The sequence below is a fragment of the Sciurus vulgaris genome (genome assembly GCF_902686455.1).
Source record: "Sciurus vulgaris genome assembly, chromosome: 9".
Lineage (NCBI taxonomy): Eukaryota > Metazoa > Chordata > Mammalia > Rodentia > Sciuridae > Sciurus > Sciurus vulgaris.
This window is the reverse complement of record NC_136469.1, coordinates 34,766,195-34,789,678: the sequence shown is the minus strand read 5'-3', so window position 1 is coordinate 34,789,678 and position 23,484 is coordinate 34,766,195. Positions and strand designations below refer to the sequence as shown.

The window sequence follows — 23,484 nt, the reverse complement described above, 5'->3', positions numbered from 1 at the left end:
AATCTGTTTTAGCTCAAAAGGAAGTTTGCTCTGATTTGATACGTCAGAGATCTCCTTGACCTAATAGGTAATGCCACTTTGGACACAACAGACAAATAAAAGTTATAAACTAATTCTTTGAATAATTGTCTATCTTGGCTGAAATGGTGCAACTTGGATAATTAACTATACAATAAAATCACATATATAATTCCTATATATATATATAGTGCTTAATTGTTTATTAAAATTTTCAATTGTACTGTTGTAACTATCGTTATAACTCTTTTTCTAGGCAAATGGTATCATCCTTGCTTTGGACATTGTCTCTGCAGATGCAACCAAAAGTTAGGTGGTCCTTGTGTAATTTAGTGGGACCCTCAATCTCTGATGGCTGGTGGGAATGGCTCTCCAACACTAAACACAGGAGCATGGTTGGCATCAGCAGCCGTCTGTAGAGGGACTAGGGAGTGCCTTCCAACCAGGTAGAAAGTACCAAAAGAGAGGGTGGACAGCAGGTTTCAGAAGGATACTGGGTAAAACATCTAAACATATCCCTTAGGTTGGTTCCATGGTGAATAATTTATAGAATGTTTGAAATAAAGGCCATTTTCCCAAAATTTTAATGTTTAAAGCATGTATACATTTCTAGAAAAATGAAAATAATCCGTAGGTTTTTAATGCCCAATCTATCATATGTGGTAGAATATATAAATTATTCTTGTTTAGTTCATGCCACAGAAACAAAGAAGAGCCCAGTTAGAAGACTGTTGTGGATGATGGCCAGGACTCTGCAGTGGTAACCATGGAGGCGGTGAAAAGTGGTAGAACCACTATCTGAAAGTAGAGCCAGGATAACTGGATTTGGGGTGTAGGGTCTCAATGAAAGAGACCCTACTGAGATGGTGACATAGTACAGGTTGGAAATAAGAATGTGCTGGCGGGTCAGCCTATAAATCATATGCAATGCTTTGAAACTATTTCGGATCCCAAAGCAAAGAATATGTCAGGATATAGAAGGAGTCCAAGCAGTAAGCCTGGGGAGCCCCACCCTAGTATGTAGAAGGAAGAGTTCAAGGAGGAGTCAGCAAATAGCCAAGGAGAAGCATCCAGCCAGGTAGGAAGAAAACGTGCAGAGCCTCGTGTTTTGAAAACCACTTGCTGCTGTTAGGTCAACTATGATGACAGCTGAGGAATGGACCATTGAATTCAACTGTCATGGGTGACCTTTACCACATTCTAACTACTTCCATTGGAAGTTCCCCGAAGGACTTTTTTTTATTACTGTCTCTATCTCAGTTACTTGTACTCGGTACCACTAAGCCATTTTGATATAAATCACTCTGTACCGGCATTTCATACCCCAAATTGGGTTTTATTCAAGTCCTACACAAAATTAGAATGGATTTAGTGTCTTCTCTATTAAACTTATTGAACATTGAATTGAAAACATCTATCAATATAGCCACCATGTTTGTATCGGATTCTCCCAAAACATTTCACAGATTTCTCTTAGGACTGCTGAGTAAATATTGTATTATATGAGAAATATTGGTAAGAACGTGCCTTTAGGGATTCTGGTTTGAGTTACACATTAGTTCAAGTTTTGAGGTGAAGATTTTTTTTTTCTTCTAAACATTTACATTCTCTTTCATTTGACATTCCTTACCATTAGTCATTTCTTGAATACTTATGTGAAAGCAAATCCATGAACATTCAATGTGATACAATTAGGAAAGAAGTCATGTGATACTTCATTGTCATATACTTGCAGCTGTTGGATGTTGTTTCAGCTTTTTATGGCCTGTCACATTTTTTTTTTTAATTCAGAGGAATAATTTTTCAAATCTTGGTAGGAAAAAAAAGCATCCTTGATTTTTGGTTTCCCACAGATGCCATTGTGGAAAATGATCTTGAGACTATGTTATTTATTCATCCCATGGAATTTTAGTTTGCAATATAGGTTATTACTTATACTCCAAATTTTTACCTAAAAATTGGAAATGCTGTGTGTTGACATTCGTTGCCAACAGTTGTCTGCTCCATGTGTGGTAAAGCATCGACTCATGCTGAGACCTTCAAACCTGAGATGCAGGCACTAGGGTGAAACTCTTAACTATTTGCACTGTAGGTAAGGAGAATTCCAGGGTAACAATGCCTTAATTTATAAATGCCATCAGATTCTGGAAGTTCTCAAGTTGCATGCTCATAGGAAAATTCAGCCCACAGCAGCTATTTCATCCACCACGTTAGTAAGAAATAATACTTATGAACATAACTATTACTGTTATTTAAGACAACATTTTTGGCAAAATTGATCATCTCTTTGGGGTGAAGAAGAATCCTGCTGTTTTCCCCAGTTTTTCTGAAACCATGAAACTCCTGGCCCTTGAAAGTCAAGTTTGAGCCTTGAATTTACTGCCTTTAAGGTTTGGATGATATACATTTTTCACTTTTCATCTTGGACTGTCAATGCAATTGGTTACATAGATATGTCAAGTTTTATTCAGTTGTCATGCTCATTTAATAAGACCTTCTCAATAGTAAGAACTGATATGAATACAATTGGCCACCTGCCCTAGGATTTCTCACTTAAATATATAATCTCCATTACCCACACAGTATTAAAACATCTGTTCTTGAGTAGGAATGCAAGCATTGGCTTTTCTTTGCTGGCTTAAAAATAATTTAAAAACATAACCCAGATAACTTTTTGGATGAATTCAGATAAGAATAAGGGAAAAGAGAAAGAAGCATGTTTAAATGAATTGTTCCAGGGCATTCAGGTCTCTTTACATAACTTCCAGCCAGTTCTTCTAGGCAGTTAGCTCTATCTGCAGTCCCGTTCTGCTTTTTAAGCTTTTAAAGTCAGAACTTTTTACAGTATATTAGCTTGGCATTACATAAATAAGAATAAAGAAGACACCTTTAAGAAGTGATGTTACACAACATTTAACTTTCTTTTTTCTTTCTTTATGAAATAGGGTCTTGCTATGTTGCTCAGGCTGATTTTGAAGTCCTAGGCTCAAGCCATCCTCCTCCTGTCAAACTCCCTAGTAGTTGGGACTACAGGCTCCTGCCACAATGCCTGGCATGAATATTGTTTTTCTTTTCCTACATCTGATTATTTTGTTGTTTTATTTTTAACTACAATGATAAAGCTAATCTGCATTCCTAACCCTCTGTTAAGTATGAATGAAGTGAAAACCTTATCAGTTTGAAATAGGATGTGAGCAGTTGCCTGAGAAAGCTGTAGCATAAATCTTTGCAGAAGTTTTGTACAAGTTGCTATGCTACTCAAGGTAAACATTTGCATGTGTATCTGTCCAAGGAAGCTTCATTGTAGATGTTGTATTTTTAAATTGCACTTACCACAAAAATCCTAATGAAATGACAAACTGCAGTCTTTTAGAGATCAGTAGCTACTTACTGTAAAATTATCAGCAGTTCAGATTACACTGTTCCAAATAGGAAGTCAACTTTTCTTTTTCTAAAGGAAGAGAGAAATGTGAATAAATGTGTAAAATGCTTAAGGCAGCCATAATGAAATACAAAACACTAAAATGATGACATTTCACACTGGAGAAGTCAATAAGTACTCACAGCCAATCTTTGTCTTGAGCTCATAACACTAACTTGGTTCATATGACTAGTGTTTTATCTGACCTTATGTCCTATTAGTATTTTTAAATAATAAAAATATATATTTATCATATATATTTTAATAATGAAAACAAATGTTTTTCAGTTTTTCTTTTTCATACCTAGCTCACCTTTTATCCTTTTATGGTTGGCATTCACCAGTGTTTGTGTGATACTTGTTCGATTAGTTATGTAATTCATAGTAGCAAATTCTCATTTTTGGCTTTGTTTAGGCAAGAGAAGAATCTTTCCCAGGATGCAGAACACTTGTCTTAGAAAGGATCAGTTTCATAGGGGCCAGACTTTTGGACTATATCATGCACAGTACTCACCTCACAGTGATGTGATGAGAAGAATATATGAATCTTTGTTTGCTACTGCAATAGATAATAAGTAATCTATGACATGTATTAGTTTTCTAGGGCTACCTTAGTAAATTTGCACAGGCTAAATGGTTTAAACAACAGAAATTTCTTTTCTCAAAGTTTGAGATCAAAGTTGAGTTGATCTCAAAGTTTGAGATCAACATGTGAGCAGGTTTGCTTTCTTCTGAGTTCTCCCTCATTGGCTGCTAGATGCCTGTTTGCTACCTGTGTCTCATATATCTTTCCTCTGTACCATGTCTGTGTTCAAATTGCTTCTTCTGATCAGGATACCAATCGTATTGTATTAGGACCCACCCTAGTGATCTTATCATAACATAATTATGTCTTTGAAGACCCTATCTCTTGGAACTGGAGTTGTAGCTCAGTGGTGGAGTGCTTGCCTAGCACGTGTAAGGACTGGGTTCGATCCTCAGCACCACATAAAAATAAAAGGCATTGTGTCCATACACAACTAAAAAAAACAAATTTTAAAAGAAGACCCTACCTCTTATATGTCAGTGGGAAAGGTTGTATCAAAGAGCTGCATTTCCCCCAAATCACTGATAATCTAAAGTAACAGGGAACACTTAGAAAAGCATAGAGCATCAGCCTCACCATAAATTTACCATACTGTACTTTTGAAATTCCCTAGGTAATTCTCCCAACATTGTATTGGACTCCCTTGTATGTTATATTACATCAGTTTTCAATACTTAAGGCCTTCTAAGAAACCAAAAGTTAGTCTGAGTGTCATGTTTTACAGAAGAAAAAACACGGAGAGAAAAGTATTTGCCCAGATTCTCTAAGTGTGAGCAGCTCCAGGGAGAGTTTAAGCTGATCAGGGCTCTTCTTTCACATCATGCCATTCAGAGTATCTTTCACTGCTGAATTCAGAGAACCTGTTTTGCTTAGGATCTTGAGCAGCTGGAGCTCCCATTTTTAGAAATGTTTTGTTTGACAGGATACTTCATAGCCTAAATAGTTCAGAAATGCCCTCTTACAAAGGAATATATCCAAAAGGGCCTAGCTTGGGGCCCACTAGTCACCGGCAGTGTCTCTATACCGCCCTGCCGGCTAGAGCAGAAGCTCTGGTACCTGGCCTGCCGAGATAAGGTTAGTTATTTACGAGCACTAAGAAACTCTGCTTCGTCCATTATCTTAAGACAACTCATAATGTATAACTAGTTATTTTTATGAGAATAAAAGAAGTAAGAGGTAAGGAATATGAAAAAAAACAATTTAAGTCAAGGCACCTTTTGCGTACGCTCACTAGTTTTACTGCCCAATCTTAAGCATTATTAAGTATCAAATATATTGTTAGAATTTTCTACATGCGTAATAGGGGAGGAAAAGCCATTAGTCTGTATTGAACAGTGGAATTTTGTAACAGGAAAATAAAAATTTAAGGAATTAGAGGAACATTCTTTTCCCTCTAACCTTTTTTCATCGTCCCCCACCTCTTCTCTTGAAGAAGCCCTCTAACCAACTTAGAAAAGCAGGACTTGCAAAGTAAACAACTTGGTTGTTCCTTGGACAGTGGGTGGGGTGACAGTCATGGAAGACCCTTAATTGGAAGCACTGCTTCCTGTGGTGTCCAGGGGTTGATTCTCAGAGAAAGTGTGCTAATTCTTCAGGTTCTGTTTTTGTTTCTTCTTTTTGCAAGGTTTGGGGGTAGAGACTGGTGGGGGCGATCTTTTTAAAATGTATGTCATTTTAATCTTAAATATTTAAAAGTTTGGGTTTTTTCCACACCCACCAATCTAGGCTTGTGGTAATGTGACAAGATACATTTCTCCCAGCTTTTGTCACGTTTCAGGGGACTGATATTCTGGTACTTCATTGAACCCAAGGTATAAGAATTTTTTTTCTGTTCCATATTAAAAACTTATTTTGTGTTGCATTCCTTTGTGTTAATAAGTTGAACTTTGTCTCAGCAATATTGATTCAGTTGTAGTCTTTTATTGCTTCAAAGGAAATACTGTGTTCAGAGAGTCCTCAACAGACTTGGAAGCAAAGTACACCAACTCATTGTTGGGTCATAGTCTAACTGAAACTAGCTTAAATAACACTTTTATACTATGCTTAAAACATACATCCACTATTTGCCACTTTGGTAAATAATGGATAATTTTGCATGACTTTTTTATAGCAATCGTTTGCTTTCTGTGAGCAGATTGTAGATTTGTTCTATAGCATCATAATCATGAATAATGCTCAGTTACTTGAGTAATACTGAACTCTTAATTTTCATTTTATAAAAATATTTCCATTTTGGCTTCTGAAAGTGTATAGGATTTTTTATTTTTTCTGATTTTTTATACATGACAGTAGAATGCATTTTGACCCATCATATGTAAATGGAGTATAACTTCTCATTCTTCCTGTTGAACATGATGTAGAATCACACCAGTCATGTAATCATATATGCACATAGGATAATAATGTCCAATTCATTCTACTATTCTTCCTATCCCCAAACCCCCTTCCTCCCTTCACTCCCCTCTACCTAATCCAAAGTACCTCTGTTCTTTCCTAGCCTCACCACCTTATTGTGAATTGGCATCCACATATCAGAGAAAACATTTGACCTTTGTTTTTTTGGAATTGGCTTATTTCAACTTAGCATGATATTCTCTAGTTCCATCCATTTACCTGCAAATGACATAATTTCATTTTTCTTTAAGGCTGAGTAATATTCCATTGTGTATATATACCTCATTTTCTTTATCCATTCATCTGTTGAAGGGCACCTAGTTTGTTTTCAGCTTGGCTATTGTGAATTGACTGCTATAAACATTGATGTGTATCTGTGTCACTGTAGTATGCTGATTTGAAGTCCTTTGGGTGTAAACCAAAGAGTAGAATAACTGGGTCAAATTATTGGCTTTTATTTTTAAAAGTTGCAAGAAGTTGTAGTAACTATGAAACATGAATCTAATTATAAGAAAAATTGGTAAAGTCAAAAATGAAAAACTTTATTAGATCATTTTTACTTATATCTAATATCATTCTTAATCATCATATTCTATCAAAGCAATGTTGTGTTTCATGGATAATTATAAAAATCACTAAGTAAATAATAACATACTGCATTTGGTTTCTACTTTCCAAAGTTTACCAATCTATGTGATAGAGCAAGAACATTGTCAAATATTGGGAAAACATCTTAGTACAAACATTTTAACCAGAATCTTGACGTTATAAAAATTAGGCCTTTCATTGCATGTGGTGGCACATGCCTATAATCCCATGGCTCCAGAGGCTAAGGCAGGAGGATTGCAAGGTCGAGGCCAACCTTCAAAACTAAGCAAGTCCCTCAGCAATGAAATGAGACCCTGTTTCAAAATTTAAAATATGAAAAAGGCTGGGGATATGACTCAGTGGTGAAGCATCCCTGGGTCCAATGAAGGAAGGAAGGGAGGAAAGAAGGAAGGAAGGAAGGGAGGGAGGGAGGGAGGACAGAAGGAAAATTAGGCCTTTAAAATTAGATGGAAATCATTGTTGGACACTGGCTGCCACACACTTTTCTGATCATGCTCTGTAAAAACAGCCCCCCATGTCCAGGGAGACTCTTCACACACAAAGCTGTGAGTCCCAACAAGGACTGTGCCTCCCCACATAAAAACACTAGTTTCTTAGCTTGCAGAGCAGTTTGTGCCCCTCAAGCCGGGTGACCCCAAGATAGCCCCCAAAGGGCGACTTTTAGCTGTGCTATATCGGACAGTAATGTCCCAGTATTGTGGATGGTTTCATGGAAGAATTGGGCTTTTTTAAAAGGCCATTATAAAAGGTAAAGATTTTATTGTGTGGATTTACAGGAGGCAAAATTTTGTAGATGTGGGATAAGGGACCGCATTTAGCCATGGGTAAAGGCACAGAGTCTGAGATGGATATGACATATGTGGCAGTTAGTGAAGAGACTAGATTGATTGGAACAAAATGTTCCCGTCTTTAATGGGAAGGGGATTAGATGGGAAAGAAGCAGAGGTCAGATTGTGGGGCCCTGGATGCTGAGGAAGGAATTTGGATTTGATCCTTTAAATGTGAAATCACATAGACATTTGTCCAAATTCATCATATGATCGGTGATATCTTATTTTAGGAAGATTAACCCAAGGTTCTATAGCACAGAGTAAAAGGAATAAGATGAAAGACAAGGAGACAAGGGTAGAAGCTGCTCCATAGAGTTCGTGACTTAGTATATTGCTCAGGGTCCCAGTAATGAAAATTAAAAGGACGAACTGATTTGACAGAGTTTTGTTACAATGAATGTTATTATTTTTATCTGATTTCCCAAAGGAGTGCATAGTTACTCTAGAAAACATTGAGAGTATATATAAGGAAGAAAGTGAAGATCACATGTTCTCATTCTTTTTAATCTTCACTTTTTTTATTATAGCACTACAATTATACATAGCATTTGGGATCATTTTGAAGAAATCATACCTGCAAGGAATTTGATTTCAATCTCCATTCCTCATCTCCTTTTCCTCCCCTCCTCCCTCCCCCTATTAACTTGCTTCCTTCCTGTTCTACTTAAATGTGAAATTCCCTTTGGTACCTTTATATATGATTGTAAGATGATTTTGTTCACTTCCTTCCATATTTCTTCCCCTTCCTCATTCTCATTCAACTTCTACTCCACGGACCTTCCCTATCTTTTTTGTTTTATTGGTTCTTTTTAGTCATGCATGATACTAAAATCCATGTTGATATAGTTATACAAGCATGGACTATATTAGGACCCCAGTCACATGTTTTCTCTGATTTGTGGAAGCTAACCCAAAATAAGGGTCCAGTGGATTACGGTTCTCCTTTGAACCATAGATTAGCTATCTTGACTATTTAAGGCACTTTCAATTTTTTTTTTTGTTTTGGTTTGCTTTGTTTTTGTCTCAGCTTATGTAACCCAGAATCATGGCATATTAAAGATGTCTTTTTTTTGTTAATAAGAATTCCTCCTTGATCATATTTTAATGGCAGTGCACTCTGATTAACTGTTCCAGTATTATGCATGTACACTTCACCCTGCTTTTTTGTTATTCTAAGTGCTGCTATAAATGAACATCAGTCAACATAACTGTTTTATTCTATACTCCTATTTGTATATTTATTTGAATAAGAGATTTTGTTGTTACTGAAATAAATGCATTTGCTCTGATCTGCCAATCCTGACCCTTAATCCACACTAAAGTTTGGGAAGAGGGAGACTCTTTTTGTGGTTTGAAAACTTTGTATTAAGAATATTGACACTAAGGTCTGGGGATATAGCTCAGTTGGTAGATGCTTGCCTTGTATGCACAAGGCCCTGGGCTCTATCCCCAGCACCACTAAAAAAAAAAAAAAGACTATTGACACTTCCCCACTTTATTGAAATTATGGTCTTATTTTGTTGCTTACTGTGTAGTTTTATGATGTATTTTCATTCATTCCCCTATCAATGGGCATGTAGGTTATTTCCAGTGTGTCTCTGTTTAAAACATTGCTGTGCTGAATATCATTGCATGCATTCCCATATACACAAATGGAAGGATATAACCTCAAAGTTAAATTGAGGGACCTAAGTCACATAAATGCCAGGTATCCAATGAACATTATTTACATCAGTTAAAATGTTTGTGACCCCTTTCTTTCATTCCTGTAGGCCAAGACCAGAAATTCCAGTTAATTCATACCCTCAGTCATTCATTTTTCTAAAATTTTTTCTAGTCTCATGTATGTGAAATAGAACCTTTTCTTTGGTGGAATATGAAATATTGTCTCATTCTGTTTTTCATGATCTAATGCATTTTAACATATTTTCTAATTTATTGACTATTCAAGCTTCTTGTCTAGAATTTGTCCTTTTTTCTCTGTGGCGTTGTTTTCCTTTTTCCTCTTTTTTTCATATATTATGTATATTAATCTTGTGACAATCATATAGTTTGACAAGGTATTCTACCAGAGTCTCTCTTATCTTTTAATCCTGGTTTAAGCCTTGTATATTAAAATACATTTTAAGCAAATGTATCAAGCTCATTTTCTATGGTTTAGATATTTTCTCTCTTGATTAATGAGTTCTCCACTGTCAAAGGATTGTCACCTGTATTTTGTTCTAGCTCTTATGAATTATTTTACATTAAATTTTAATTCACCTAACACTAATTTGCATAACTACCAGGTGATTTTTTTCCAGGCTGAGGAAAATGAAAAATGGAAAACAAAACTCTGGTAAAAATAGTTGCTTCTGACTTGGGAGTTGAATGTAGTTTCACTTCCCGTATATTTTCAGCCTTACTCCCTGCCTCCCTGAGTGGAGAGGGAATACATTGTTCATTTTAAAAGTTAACAGAAGATCCATTTTATTTTCAGCAACTCACAGAAGCTGTGAGTCCTTCAGTGTTACCCCCTTCAGCTTTGCCACTGGACCTGCTTAATAATGCTGTAACTGCCTTTAGTACCTTGGAGGATCTTATTCGCTATCTTGAACCAGATAGATGGCAGTTGGACTTAGAAGACCTATACAGGCCAACTTGGCAACTTCTTGGCAAAGCTTTTGTTTTTGGAAGAAAATCCAGAGGTAAGCTTGCTCTTTGGATTAGAACCTCATTTAATTTTCTTAGCAGCTCAATGTTTCAAATCCTTCTGTCACAGCTTCTAAAGGGGAGAGTTTAAGATTCTTCAGTGTTGTTTTTAAGCAATCCATTTTCTTATCATTGGAATGTATGTATGTGTGAAATGAGAATATAGGCAATAAGAGTTAATTATAATTCAGTGGACTTGGAAAATTAAGAGAGATATCTGCTAAAAATTTCTATCAATTTTTATCTTCAAAAAATCATTTCGATGAAGTACTCCATTGAGTTTCCTAAGAATCATTGCTTATTCCAATCTACTTTTGGAGTATATTGATTTTGAGATTCAAGAGAAATGATCAGAACTGCAAAATTAGATTTGGGGTTAGAAAAGGGGACATTTTTATAAAAATCATTATTACCATGTCAACCATGGATATAACCAGGGTTATATCTATTTATATTTCTTAAGTCTGGAAACATCTACATAATATGAAAAATAGCAGTGGCCCAACATAAATGTAATTCGAAGTTTCCAAGGCCAGATTCTTATTAAGAAAACAATAACCTAAAGGAAACCAAGCCATGGTAATTTTTCTTTCTGTATAGTTGCCTTTGAAATGATGAGTTTTAGCCAAATAGGCCTATTTCCTCTGAAGAGTGAAAGTGCAGATAATAAAATCTAATTTCACATGATTGAGAAACTGAAAATATGTTATCTGAGTTTTCTACAAGGTTAGCTAATTTTTCTAGTAAATTAGGATTGGGAAGCATCCATATCAGACACAAATGAAAATGGAATAGGAATAATTGGATGATTAGGATATACTCCAAAAAAATCTGTTTCAGTCTGTCAGAAACATTGAATTCTACCCAGCATCACTTCAGAGAATGGAATGACAGTCTGGAGAACTTATGTTTCAATGTTTAGTTAATTTTAGCCACTCACAGAGGCAGATTGCACCAGACTTGTTCTAAATCTTGTCAAAAAGAAACTGGATTCCTGCCCTTCCCTGTGCTGATTTGCAGCCTTTGTGGCTGGAGCACTAAATCTCAGTAGGTCATGTTCCAACTTGCCCAACCCCGGTATTTTGCTATGCCAACAGAGGTGGTTTCCTTTTGGCAATATTTGAAATCCGTGTTCAAGTTCATGGGCAGCCAGATCCTGTCCAGATGTTGAACGCTGTTACATATTTATAAGATTTGATCCTGATAAATAACTTGATGAATAACTTACCAACAAGGGTTCTCTTCCCTCCCACTTAGGAACAGGAAGATGAAGATCAGGAGAAACTAAAACACCCATGAATAGGGCCCTTGTTAGCAAAAGCGAAGTAGATTATCATGTGGATCTGAAAGAAGCAAGGGAGAAAAATAGGTTCTAAGCTCAGATCTAGTTTTTTCACAGCTGATTTCTGGATTCAAGCCTAAAATCCTCCCTTCTAGCCAAGGCTTTCTGCGGAAATCTTTGCCTACTGCTTAAAGATTTGGCCAGAGGCTAGCATATATTTAAAAGCATCCAACACTGAACTAGATCTTTCAAATATTCATTTAACACTTTCAAAATTGAAGTTCTTTGCAGTTTGCCAAGACTATTAACTTCTTAATCATACAGTAAGTGTGAGAAAAGTGGTGTATATTTTTGGAACTTTACGTAAACTAAAATGCAGGTGTGGGATAACATCTATGTAGACAAAATCAACTCCCCTCCTGAGAGTCTTTCTACAAAGGAACAAGGAGTAAAACTTTTAAAAGCTTCTAATTAGACATCAAAATAGATTTTCTCCAGAATAAACATATGGCAGTGTTACCACATTCATCTTAGAAAGACCACCCTCAGGTTGCATTTTGGTAATACAATATCTCTGGAGTGAATATCTTCAAAGAGTGAACAACTACCAAAATAAAATGTGACCATATTTTTTTCAGTATTATCCTTTTAGTAAAATTTACAGTATTGATGAAATTTGTATTAGGAAAAATGATTTTGATCTGTGATGTGCTCAAAATCTTTATACTTTAGAAGCATTAAACTAATGCTTAGGGGCAATCATGAAAAGGCAAAATAATCTAAAGGGTGAGTTTTACTTAAAAAAAAAAAAAAAAAAAAAAAAAAACTTCCTTAGTATTATAGTTAAATTGCTAAGTATACCTTGGGACATGAACTTTCTTTTTTTGGCCTAGAAATTTTGCAGAATGTTTGGAAAATTTATGATACAAGATTATGGTACCATGACTCATTTTAATGAAGTTTCTGAGTTCGAAGTCTTAGGTGTAGGAAGCATAAATTTCAAAGACTGTGCACGAGTTTAAATTCCTTAATTATGTTTTTGCCCAGTGTGGTCTGATTATTTTTCTCGTTTTTTCCTTTCCCTTTCTTCCTCTGATTCAAAGTTTCATTAATACATTGCCACTGCAGGAAAAAAAAAAAAAAAGTTTCTAAGTCAAGCTTAACTAGCACTTAAAAAGGGGCTTTTGACTTTTGTGTCAAACATGATAAATGAGTGGAAGCTAAGTTGAAAGTGTGTTTAAATTTTCGCATTGTAGCAGGTATCATAACTTAGTTCACTTGGGAAATCTATCTAACCTTTTATTGTGGTTAAGTAAACATTTTAAAGAGAACATATACAGTCTCATTTTCTAGTTCATGAAATAGTATGTTTAAAACTATTTGGAGTAGGCGACTATCCTTGAAAACTAAGAGCTTCATTCATTCTAAAGAAGTATAAATCTTAAGCCTTGAAAATTGTGTCAAACAGCTTTTGTGTTCCTGCATGTTTTCTCTATCTCTCCTGGATATTACCTTCCAGAGAAAAGGTTCAAATAAGATGATAGCCTTAAAAACAACAGAGCAATGTATACTTATACTATAAGTTCAGCAAAATGAAATTTGGCAAATATGTGATATCATTTAACCTAATGATCTCTTTAATTGGATTACCAATAAATTGGTCTTTGGGGGGTACTTAAAAGGATGAACTCATTTGCTTTAAAGTATTTAAAAGCTGTGCATTCATTCACAGGATTATTTACAAATGGAAAACAAACTTTTAAATATCCAAATGAAACAGTGATTTTCTATTGAATTGGAAAAATAATTATTTAGCTGAATAAATTGTTGAAATGGACCATTGAATTAGCCTTGTTTTGGAGTCTTTCTATACTTGACCTGGGTTTTAGTTAAACATATAGTTAACAATTTTGTAATATATAATTACATATGAATAATTTCACATTTCTCAGAAATACTAAAACTGCCTCCCTTTGACAATTCAGAAAAACTTGATCACATTTATAACAAAGCCAAGAAAATAAGTATTTATTATTACCTCGTCATTTAAAAATTATTGAAAACTATTAGCACTTAATTTCGAAAATTGAATTTACAGTGATTCTTACTATTTGAAATCATCTTCATCCAAATAAGTTTGGTTTCGATTCACGTTTGTTTTCTAATGGTGAAAAATTATTTATTTAACCAGATTAATTATATTTTAGTTTATATTCCAGTTTTCTTCTTTTAAGTACTTTCCGGGGGGCAGGGGAGTGTGGGTGTGGGGGCAGCTGAAAGAATATGTGTGATCCCCAAACGCTTCATTATTGTCAAAATTGTTTTACTGGAACATTTCTGGGGACAGAATAGAGCTAAGGAGAAATTAAAATTATGTTACAAGTATTTATCCTAGTAACTACTATTCATGTATTATCTATGAATTCATAGTAAACATGACAAGTTATTTTTATAGAATTTTCCTGAGGCAGTATCATTTGGTAGCCAAAAACAATGGTTCTTTGAGAATTTACTGCAGCTATCCAATGAAAGGATATTTTGTTTGGGCTTCACAAGTAGGTAATTCTTTTGAAAAATAAAGGACAACATAGTTAACCAACTTGCTACAAGAATAGAGACAACGCTTTCAAACGAAATACTTCTTCCATCTTTAAGCAGGGGAATAATAGAAATCTAAAGGATTCTGCTCAATCTAAATTGCAAAGACCACACATCCCTAATATTTCTAAAACTGCTTCCCAACAACAGTGCTCTTATAAAATGTATCCTTTTTCTCACTCATGGTCCACTTGACTGTCTTCAATCATATATTTTATTCATTTTTTTTTTTTATACTTTGTGATTTTTGGGGGGTGCTGGGGATTGAACCCAGGGTCTTGTGCTTGTGAGGAAAGCACCCTACCAACTGAGCTATAGCCCCAGCCTTACTTTATGATTCTTATTGCCATAAAGATTATGGAACATTCTTTTTACCAGCATCTAATAAATTGTTCTTCATTAATTGTCCAAGCCTATAATCCTTTAAAAATTACATTTGTTTTTTAATCAAAGCATACATCCTTTTACATTGTATTCTTCCCTCCAATGCTCTCCTTGTGTACTTTTGTACTGAGGTTAAATGTAGCCCTTTTTTTCTCTATTTATAGCTCTCAACTGTTTTGTTGTCGGCTCTGTTCTTAATATTGCACAATGACAGCTCTTTATTGGTCACTGAGTCATAATGGAGCTTTGTTTACTATGAAATAGAAAGTCTGCAATCTAGTTAAAATAAGAAGGGATACTGTTAGGATTATTGTTCATGGAATAACTAGACTATTTTATGAAATATGCTTAATGAAATAGACTCAGGCTCAAAGCAGGAACTTCTATTTTTTTTTTTTTTCTTTGCTTTCTTCTATGCCATGCAGTGGTGGATCTGAACCTTCTAAAAGAGGAGGTAAGATTATACAGCTGCACACCTCGTAACTTCTCGGTGTCCATAAGGGAAGAACTAAAGAGAACCGATACCATTTTCTGGCCAGGTTGTCTCCTGGTTAAACGCTGTGGTGGAAACTGTGCCTGTTGTCTCCACAACTGCAATGAATGTCACTGCGTCCCAAGCAAAGTCACTAAAAAATATCACGAGGTAGGTATATCATTTTCTTTTCTATTTCCTTTGAGTATTTTGTTTTAGAACCAAACAGTGAAACTGAAAAGGATTTATGTTTGGAAAGGAGGTGTGGCATTCATGGAAAAAATTTTTAAAAACAGGGCTTACAAATAGTTTATGTTTCTACGTTTTAATATTAGGACCTTTAATTTAAAAACCCAGACATCAAGGATTTAGAAAGCTTATTCTCTGGTAGTACATCATGGGTGGTCAGTGAAGCTTTTACTTCTCATACAAAAAAACAAAAAAATAAAAATTTTTCCTAAGAAAAAAATGTAAGTGAAGCTTTTCAACTTTTAAACTTTTCAAAATATGAAGGGAAAATATTTTAAAGTTGAGCTTAGAGATAAATCATTGTCTATTTTGGAGAAAGGAGATCTTTGATATTTATTTTCATTTTGGGGCCAAAGTGGGCACATAAATCCCAAGGGAACATATTCACAATTATACCAATCTTTGCATTATTCATGTTACTACAAATAACATGTTCAAAGTTTTATGAATGTTTTTATCCCTTTGCCTCTTTTTTCCTCTGGAATTAGAAAAATGAAATTGAAATGATAGCAATTATTACTTTAAGAGCATTGGGAACCTCAGAACTTGTACATGCAAAATTTTTATTAGTGCTGGAATATCCTCAATTCTATCCCACCTTCTCCAGCAACACGGTATAGTGTACATAGAAAAAGTCAGGTTTTGATGAGTCAATACTAATTTCTACAAATTATTTGCATTATAACAAGTTAAAATCTGTCCTCTGACTTCATTATTTTTACTTGTTGCATCAGAATAAATATCTACTTAAGAAAAATATCAGTGAAACACTCTCTGTTGGGTAATCTAAACATGTACAATTTTCTAACCGCACTTCAGATGACATGGTCTTCCTGCCCTTCACCAATATTGTGTTGGTAGCTCAGCAAGTGAGGAAGAAAAGCACATTATTCTAGAAGACAAGGGACCCTGTGCCCATTTGAGATCTGCCATTGACTGTCTTCAGGATACTTACCCTCTGTAACAAGCATGAAATATCACTATCTCTAAGGTTTCATTTCCATGACAGTTATTGGATGGCAATCTTTTAGCAGTTAACACCCCAAACTGGCATTCAGTGATTAAAAATAGAACTATTTTCCATCATCACTCATGTTCTAGTTTTCATTTGCACACCACATTCTTGTAAAGATCCTGTGCTGGGATAGGAGTTGCCATTCCAGATTCAAGAAATAGAGGGTCTGGGGCTGAGGATGTAGTTCAGTGGTAGAGCACTTGCTTGGCATAGTCAAGGCCTTGGGCTCAATCCCCAGCACCAAACTAACAAGGAGAAAGCAGATGTTCATGGGCACAGTGGCTTGCAGAACTCCAGACAGGTAGGCTGTGCATATAGCCCAGCCTCATTGACACTCCATGAACTGGGAATCTAGTCAAGCGGAGGAGGGGGGGACTTATTATGGTATGTCTCAAATAGCATTAAAATTAAAATGCCTCAAAAACTGGACAGATGTTAGAGTTTGCCAGGGATAACATAAAAGGATGTGATAAGAATTTGGATTAAACTGGAATGATCTTTTCCCAACTATAATCTCTCAATTTTGAAGTTGCTGAATTAAGTACTTAATAAACAAGTGTATTTGGGGACCTGACTTAGCCAGCTGGTCTTGCATTTATAACCACTATTTTAAGAACTCTGAAAATCCATATTTGACTTAAACAATTTTGTAAAACAAGTTTGTGGGGTGCTGAGTCTCTCTTATGCCTTGGTTTACTAAAGAAGTCCCCAAAGTACAAGCATGTCTCCCTTCATCCTGTATCTATACATTTATTTTTCAAATAACATTTCTGATTATACAGAAAGTTTCCACAGAGTTTGTAGTATCTGTTTTCAAGCTTCAGAAAATGAAGACATTACCATTTGGGGCAAGGCTACGTACAGGCAGTTTATGTAGACCAAGTGTTCTTCCAGAATGACATTGATCCACGTTCCCCGATCTTCCATTGGGTTGATTATATATACCTATCTACAAACATGTGCAACTATAAACATTTTTCCAATTACATTATAATTATATGACCACCCATTAGTTTTTCACAAATATTTCTAATGATTGAGTACAAAGAAATGTAATTATGAAATTGCCTAGTTGATATTTATCACAAATATTTCTGATAATAATAATGTCCCAATTTTTTAAATGCCTTTTTGGAATCATTATGTTTCTGTGATAATATTTTTGTCCATTTACCCTCTGGAGAAAGGACTGTTAGTTTAACATGATTCGTAACTTCTGAGGCCTAGTTTTTTCTCATTCTCATATTTTGGAGATCAATTCTGCATCTAGCACTACTACTAAATAAATGAAATTGCTTTTTAAAAATTATTAATTGCTCTAAGTTATTAAATAACTGAATACCATGGACCTGTACATAGAGAACTTAATCATTTAAAGACAAGCTTATCTTGAACTTTAATTCTGTCTTTTCTGGTGGAGGTGGCACCAGGGATCGAACCCAGGGGAACTTAACCACTAAGCCACATCCCCAGTCCTTATTATCCTTTATTTTGAGACGGGGGCCTTATTAAATTGCTGAAGGTGGTTTTGAACTTGAGATCCTCCTGCTTCAGCCTCCTGAGCTACTGGGATTACAGTCATGCACTGCCATGCTTACCCAACCTTAATATTTTTAATGATGTTGCCAATTGGGTTTTAAGATTATTCCACTTCATGGAGAAATGGAAAAGCAAAGACAGGCTACAACTTCTACTTTTTTTCTGCATCTATTTTTATTATAACAGCTTCTGCAAATATTAGGGTTGAATTATAGTCACTATATCACTACAGCTATAACAAGTATTCCTTGTGGTTTCCTGTAGCATTTTGCTGGGTTTTTGTTCAACAATTGTGAGTATCAAAAATAAGTTTAGAGAATTAAAGGCATCATAAAGCATGATACAATGTTGTCACTGTGTTACTAACAGCATAATAGCATTATAACATGATAATGTTATTAGTAAGATTCTTACCTCTTCTGAATCCATCATTGGATCTCTATGTTCAAATACATTTCACCAAAAAAAATATATTCCTTAATAATTCCTCTGTCTCTCCAGTAGGAATTTTCAGAAAAGCAAATCGGGAACTTTCTATGTGTACAAACTTAAATGTCTTCTTGTCCTTGACACACTTTTTAGAGTCCTGCCCACCCTCGCAGCACCAATTAGTTCATCCTTAGAGCATGCGTGGGACTTCAAAGATATTTCTATTAAAGAACTATTACTGTTTTAAAATCATTGTTTATTTTTCTGTTTCCACCAAGTTGAGGGCTAAGAGAAACAAAGATCATGTTACAGTATAGTGCTTGCAAGTACTGACTCTAACACCAGACATCCCAGATTTGAATTTAACATTCGTTTGCAGTGTGCCTTTGACCAGTAACTGAATCCCCCATGCCTCAGTTTCCTCATTGGTAAGCTGTCTTTCTAACCCTCATAACTCATGGTGAGGATTCAGTGAGTAGATATTTACAGAGTACTTACAGCAAGATTTAACACAATTTAAACCCTTAATATATATTAGTTATTCTCTCATTCTTTTAAATTTTTCCTCATTCTTCAGTCACAGTAAATGATCAATAAAGACCTAATGAATTTTGTCCAAAGGAAGAAAAAGTATTCTTCTGGTCAAAAAAATCTACAAGACATTTTGACAACAGCAATGTATTTGTTCGTTTTTCTCTATTCTTATCTTGTTTATATTTTCATATGTTTAATTTCCTTTTTCATAAACTAGTCTTGCTGTTCTAACCTTAGATCTGTTTGCATTAGGAAAAGTTTACCATCCAGTGGCCTTATTCTAGTATTGAATCCTGTTTCATCAATGCCCTGGTTCCCAGAGTGTGCAATCCACCCCATTTCCATTCCTTGGTGGTTCTTTCTGTGTCTGATCTGTTCTTAGTCTCTGGTTTGAGATGCTCACGGATATTCTTTTTCACAGACTGGTAGTTTTAGTGTACACTTCTTCCTCTTTTTTTTTCTTTTTTTGTCTTTTCCTTTGGTGCTGGGGATTGGACCCAGGGCCTTGCGAGCACTTTACCACTGAACTACACCCCCAGCCTTCCTTCATAGTTTCCTGAGAGGTACTTCTGACATCCCCCCACCCCAATCTCTCACACACACACACACACACACACACACACACACACACAAACACACACTTCTGGTGTCATTATCCACATCCTAAAAATTAAAGTTTCCTCTTTGATGTTAACTGGGACCTGCTGATCATTTTCTAAGTCTGCTTTCTCTTCCAAAGTCCAAATTTAAAAAAAAAGAAAAAAAAAAAAAAAAAAGAATTGAAAAGGAAAACACTAAGCACATAAGAATATTTTATCCAATTATTTAAAACATTTTGAGGTTTGTCTGCAATATGTGACTCTCCACAGCATCAGCAGACAAGGCTGGAGAGGAAGAGCTTTTGTTGGGCAAACCTGGTTTATGTGGGAGTGGAAGCAGAACACAGCTGGGCTGACCATTAGGGTGGTAGATGGCCTCCCTAATTTTACCTTTTGTACCATATTTTTTTCTTTGCTGAAGAGAGAAATGCAGACAAGTAGATGTAGAAGATGAGCACAATGGCTTTGCTGATACTGCAAATTATCTTACCTACCCAATCTCAATACAGGAACCATTTATAGCAAGAGTTTGATAAGGAATGGCTTGGTTGCCTTTAGTTCAGTTTTTAAGCCACCCCAACTTATGCAAACAGTGAGTCAGTACTGATATAAAATAGCACCCAAATAGGTTAGGTTTCAAGCCAAAGTAATATAGTCTTCATAATTTTGGTTCTGGAATTGTGAAGTGTCACAGATGGGGAAACCTACTTTAAAAGTTTACAGTTTCTGATGTTGTAAAATTATATGATTATAAGACTTATATGATGACAAGACTTTGAAGTTTATCTCTCTAGGAAGAAAGTTACTAAATAAATAGAATGCATGAATAGTAATATTATGAGCTTTTATAAAATAAGTATCTATCATTCTTACTTTAATAATTCATATTTGGCCTAAGTTCAAATAACTACTATGTCACTTAGTCTGTCTCTGTGTTCACTCATGTGTAAAATAGGGATAATAATTGTAAATTACTTCATAGAATTCTTGTGAGTTAAAGTATGTAAAAACATCATTGTGCCTGGCACCCAGCAAGTATTCAAAAAATGTTAACTAATTAACCTCCAATAGACCTACATACTCGAAATAAGGTATGCATTCTGTAGTTTTCTTTCTTGAGTCTTCAAATAGAATAGCCATCAGACTTGACTTGTGCTTTTGTGTATTAATGAACATTTACGGGTATGGTAGCTTTTCAAAGTTGCTTCATGAAGTCATCTATGTCATACCCAGAAAAAGAAAGCTGGACAATTTAATATTATTATGCACACTGGTCTTTTTCAAAACCCAACAAAGCATACTTTCTGAAACTGTCTCATTTCTATTATAAGAAATAAAATGTATTAGAATTGAATAGGTAGCTGCTATCCAATACTTCAGATAATCTTTAATAGAATACACTTCTATAACCCTTTGTCACAGTATTAAAAGGAAATATGTTTATTTGGGGTGCTTATTCTGCTATATTTCTTACTAAAAGCTTCAACAAGCCAAACTGCAAATAACTTCATTTAATAGAGGCGTTATTGTTGTTATTGCCAAACCTCCTTAGCACTGTACAGTAGGATCCAGCTGCAGAAAGTTAGCTGTGACTGAAGCTGATGTCTATGAAGTACATCTAATCCGTCTCATCAAGTTTATAGAGGACTTGAAGTGTAGCCAAGAAAATTAATGAGTGGCATAATTGAGCAAACTCAGCTGTGGAGTGATCATGTTTCCTTCCACGGTATTCCTGTACTTGAGTGTACTGCTTCAAGTATAAATATTTATTAAATGTGTGAATAAATGAATGAAAAGAAGAAAGTAACAAACAGAGAAACAAGATGTGCATTAGTGGTTGCAAAATACTTGAGGTGAAATTCTCTCTAGGTACATAAGTAAAATAATGAGCAGAGTGAGTCTTTCAATTTAAGAACTCCTCTTTATTCTAAGGCATTGCACTTTGCAAATTGTTGGCATTGAAGTGTCCTTTTATGAAAAATAAAAAAAAATTTTAAAGCATCCTTTTATTAAAAAAATGATAGTTTATGATTTTTTTTTCCTCTATGGAGAAATGTTTACATAACACCTTCAGGGGAAAATGTAAAAATAAGTCTTTTTGAGCTCTGAGATCGTTTTCAGAAATGTTTCCTATGCATGAAATTGAATGTTATAGACATTGATTGATTTTAAAGGTGGCTTACATTCTTCCTTTTCAGGTCCTTCAGTTGAGACCAAAGATTGGTGTCAGGGGATTGCATAAATCACTCACTGATGTGGCCCTGGAGCACCATGAGGAGTGTGACTGTGTGTGCAGAGGGAACACAGGAGGATAAGCACATTGCCACCAGCTGCCCTTTCCAGAGCCATCAGGTGCAGCGGCTGATTCTGATAGAGAACTAATGCATTTCCTGCATCCATAATCCCAGTTGTTTGCTTCAAGGATCTTCCATCTGCAGGATTTACAGTGAGTTCTAAAGAGGAAGCACCAAATGGAATTAGGAGTTGTGCGACAGCGCTTTTGAGAGGAGCCCAACTGACAGGAGGAAAGGTCTTCAGTCCTGGAAAAAAATTAAATGTTGTAGATGGCTAGCTAGTTACCATGTTCCTTTTCCACTCAATACAGTCTGTATTCCTGATGTCATGATCTGGCTTAGGTTAATATCAGGACAAGAAAAAACTGTGCAAGTGAGCACCTGATTCTGTTCCTCTGCTTAACTCTAAAGCTCCATGTTCTGGGCCTAAAGTCACAGAAAATCTGGAATTTTTTCTCTTATACTCGCATATATAAACCAGAATATTCCATGTTCTATAAACTTGGTTTTTAAAGAGGAACTTTGTTGCTATGAATTAAACTGGTATCATGCTGATAGGAAAGACTGGATTTTTCAAGTTTCTTATTAAAATGTCTGCCGTTTAGAAGAAGAGAACTACATTCATGGTTTGAAAGAGGCAAACCTGAACAGAAGAGTGGCCTTATCTTCACTTTATCTTTAAGTTGGTTTATTTGTTTTATTGTGTACATTTTTATATTCTCTTTTTGACATTACAACTGTTGGCTTTTCTAATCTTGTTAAATATATCTATTTTTACCAAAGGTATTTAATATTCTTTTTTATGACAACCTAGATCAACTATTTTTAGCTTGGTAAATGTTTTCTAAACAGAATTGTTATAGCCAGAGGAATAAGGATGATATATAAAATATTGTGGCTCTGACAACAAGTACATGTATTTCCTTCTCAAATGGTGCTAGAGCTTAGATTGACCTGCATTTAAAAATACAAAAGTGTGAAATCAATGGGATTGGGAAGTCACAATGACGTTTTGAAAATAAATTATCATATTTTCCACCCCTTTTATTGGATGTGCAAATAAAAAGCAGCATTCGAAAAGTAGAGATTCAGCTCCAGTCATTACTAACTTAACCCTGTTTGGGGGGAAATATGAGCCCAGCTCAGAAGAACATAAAGCACCTTGATAAAAGAGACTTTACAGCTTCCTGATAAAGTGAGCTGTGGAGTAGGAACACTCCTATTTATTGTGATGCTCGGGTTTCAATACCTTTAAACTCTGTTCCACACACTTGTATAAATACATGGATATTTTTATGTACAGAAGTATATCCTTTAACCAATTCACTTATTGTACTCTTTGGCAATTGAAAAGAAAATCAGTAAACACTCTGCTTGTAAAATGCTTAATATTATGCCTAGGTTATGTGGTGACTATTTGAATTAAAAATGTATTGAATCATCAAATAAAAGAATGTGGCTATTTTCGGGAGAAACTCAGTGTGTGTGTGTGTGTGTGTGTGTGTGTGTGTGTGTGTGTGCGTGCCCACGTACGCTAGCA

At 35.2% G+C, this 23,484-nt stretch overlaps 1 protein-coding gene across 3 annotated transcripts in view; it reads left to right on the top strand.

Annotated features, from left to right (window-relative positions):
- PDGFC (platelet derived growth factor C) overlaps positions 1-22,754 on the top strand; it is a 207,514-nt gene extending 184,760 nt beyond the window's left edge. For 2 of the 3 annotated variants that reach the window (XM_079153534.1, XM_079153536.1), the window contains 3 exons: positions 10,338-10,545; positions 15,239-15,456; positions 21,849-22,754. In XM_079153534.1, coding sequence (XP_079009660.1) covers positions 10,338-10,545; positions 15,239-15,456; positions 21,849-21,965 — 543 coding nt within the window. In that variant the 3' untranslated portion in view covers positions 21,966-22,754. The remainder of the gene's footprint in view (positions 1-10,337; positions 10,546-15,238; positions 15,457-21,848) is intronic. The other variant, XM_079153535.1, reaches the window with a different exon arrangement.
- Positions 22,755-23,484: the final 730 nt, after the last annotated feature.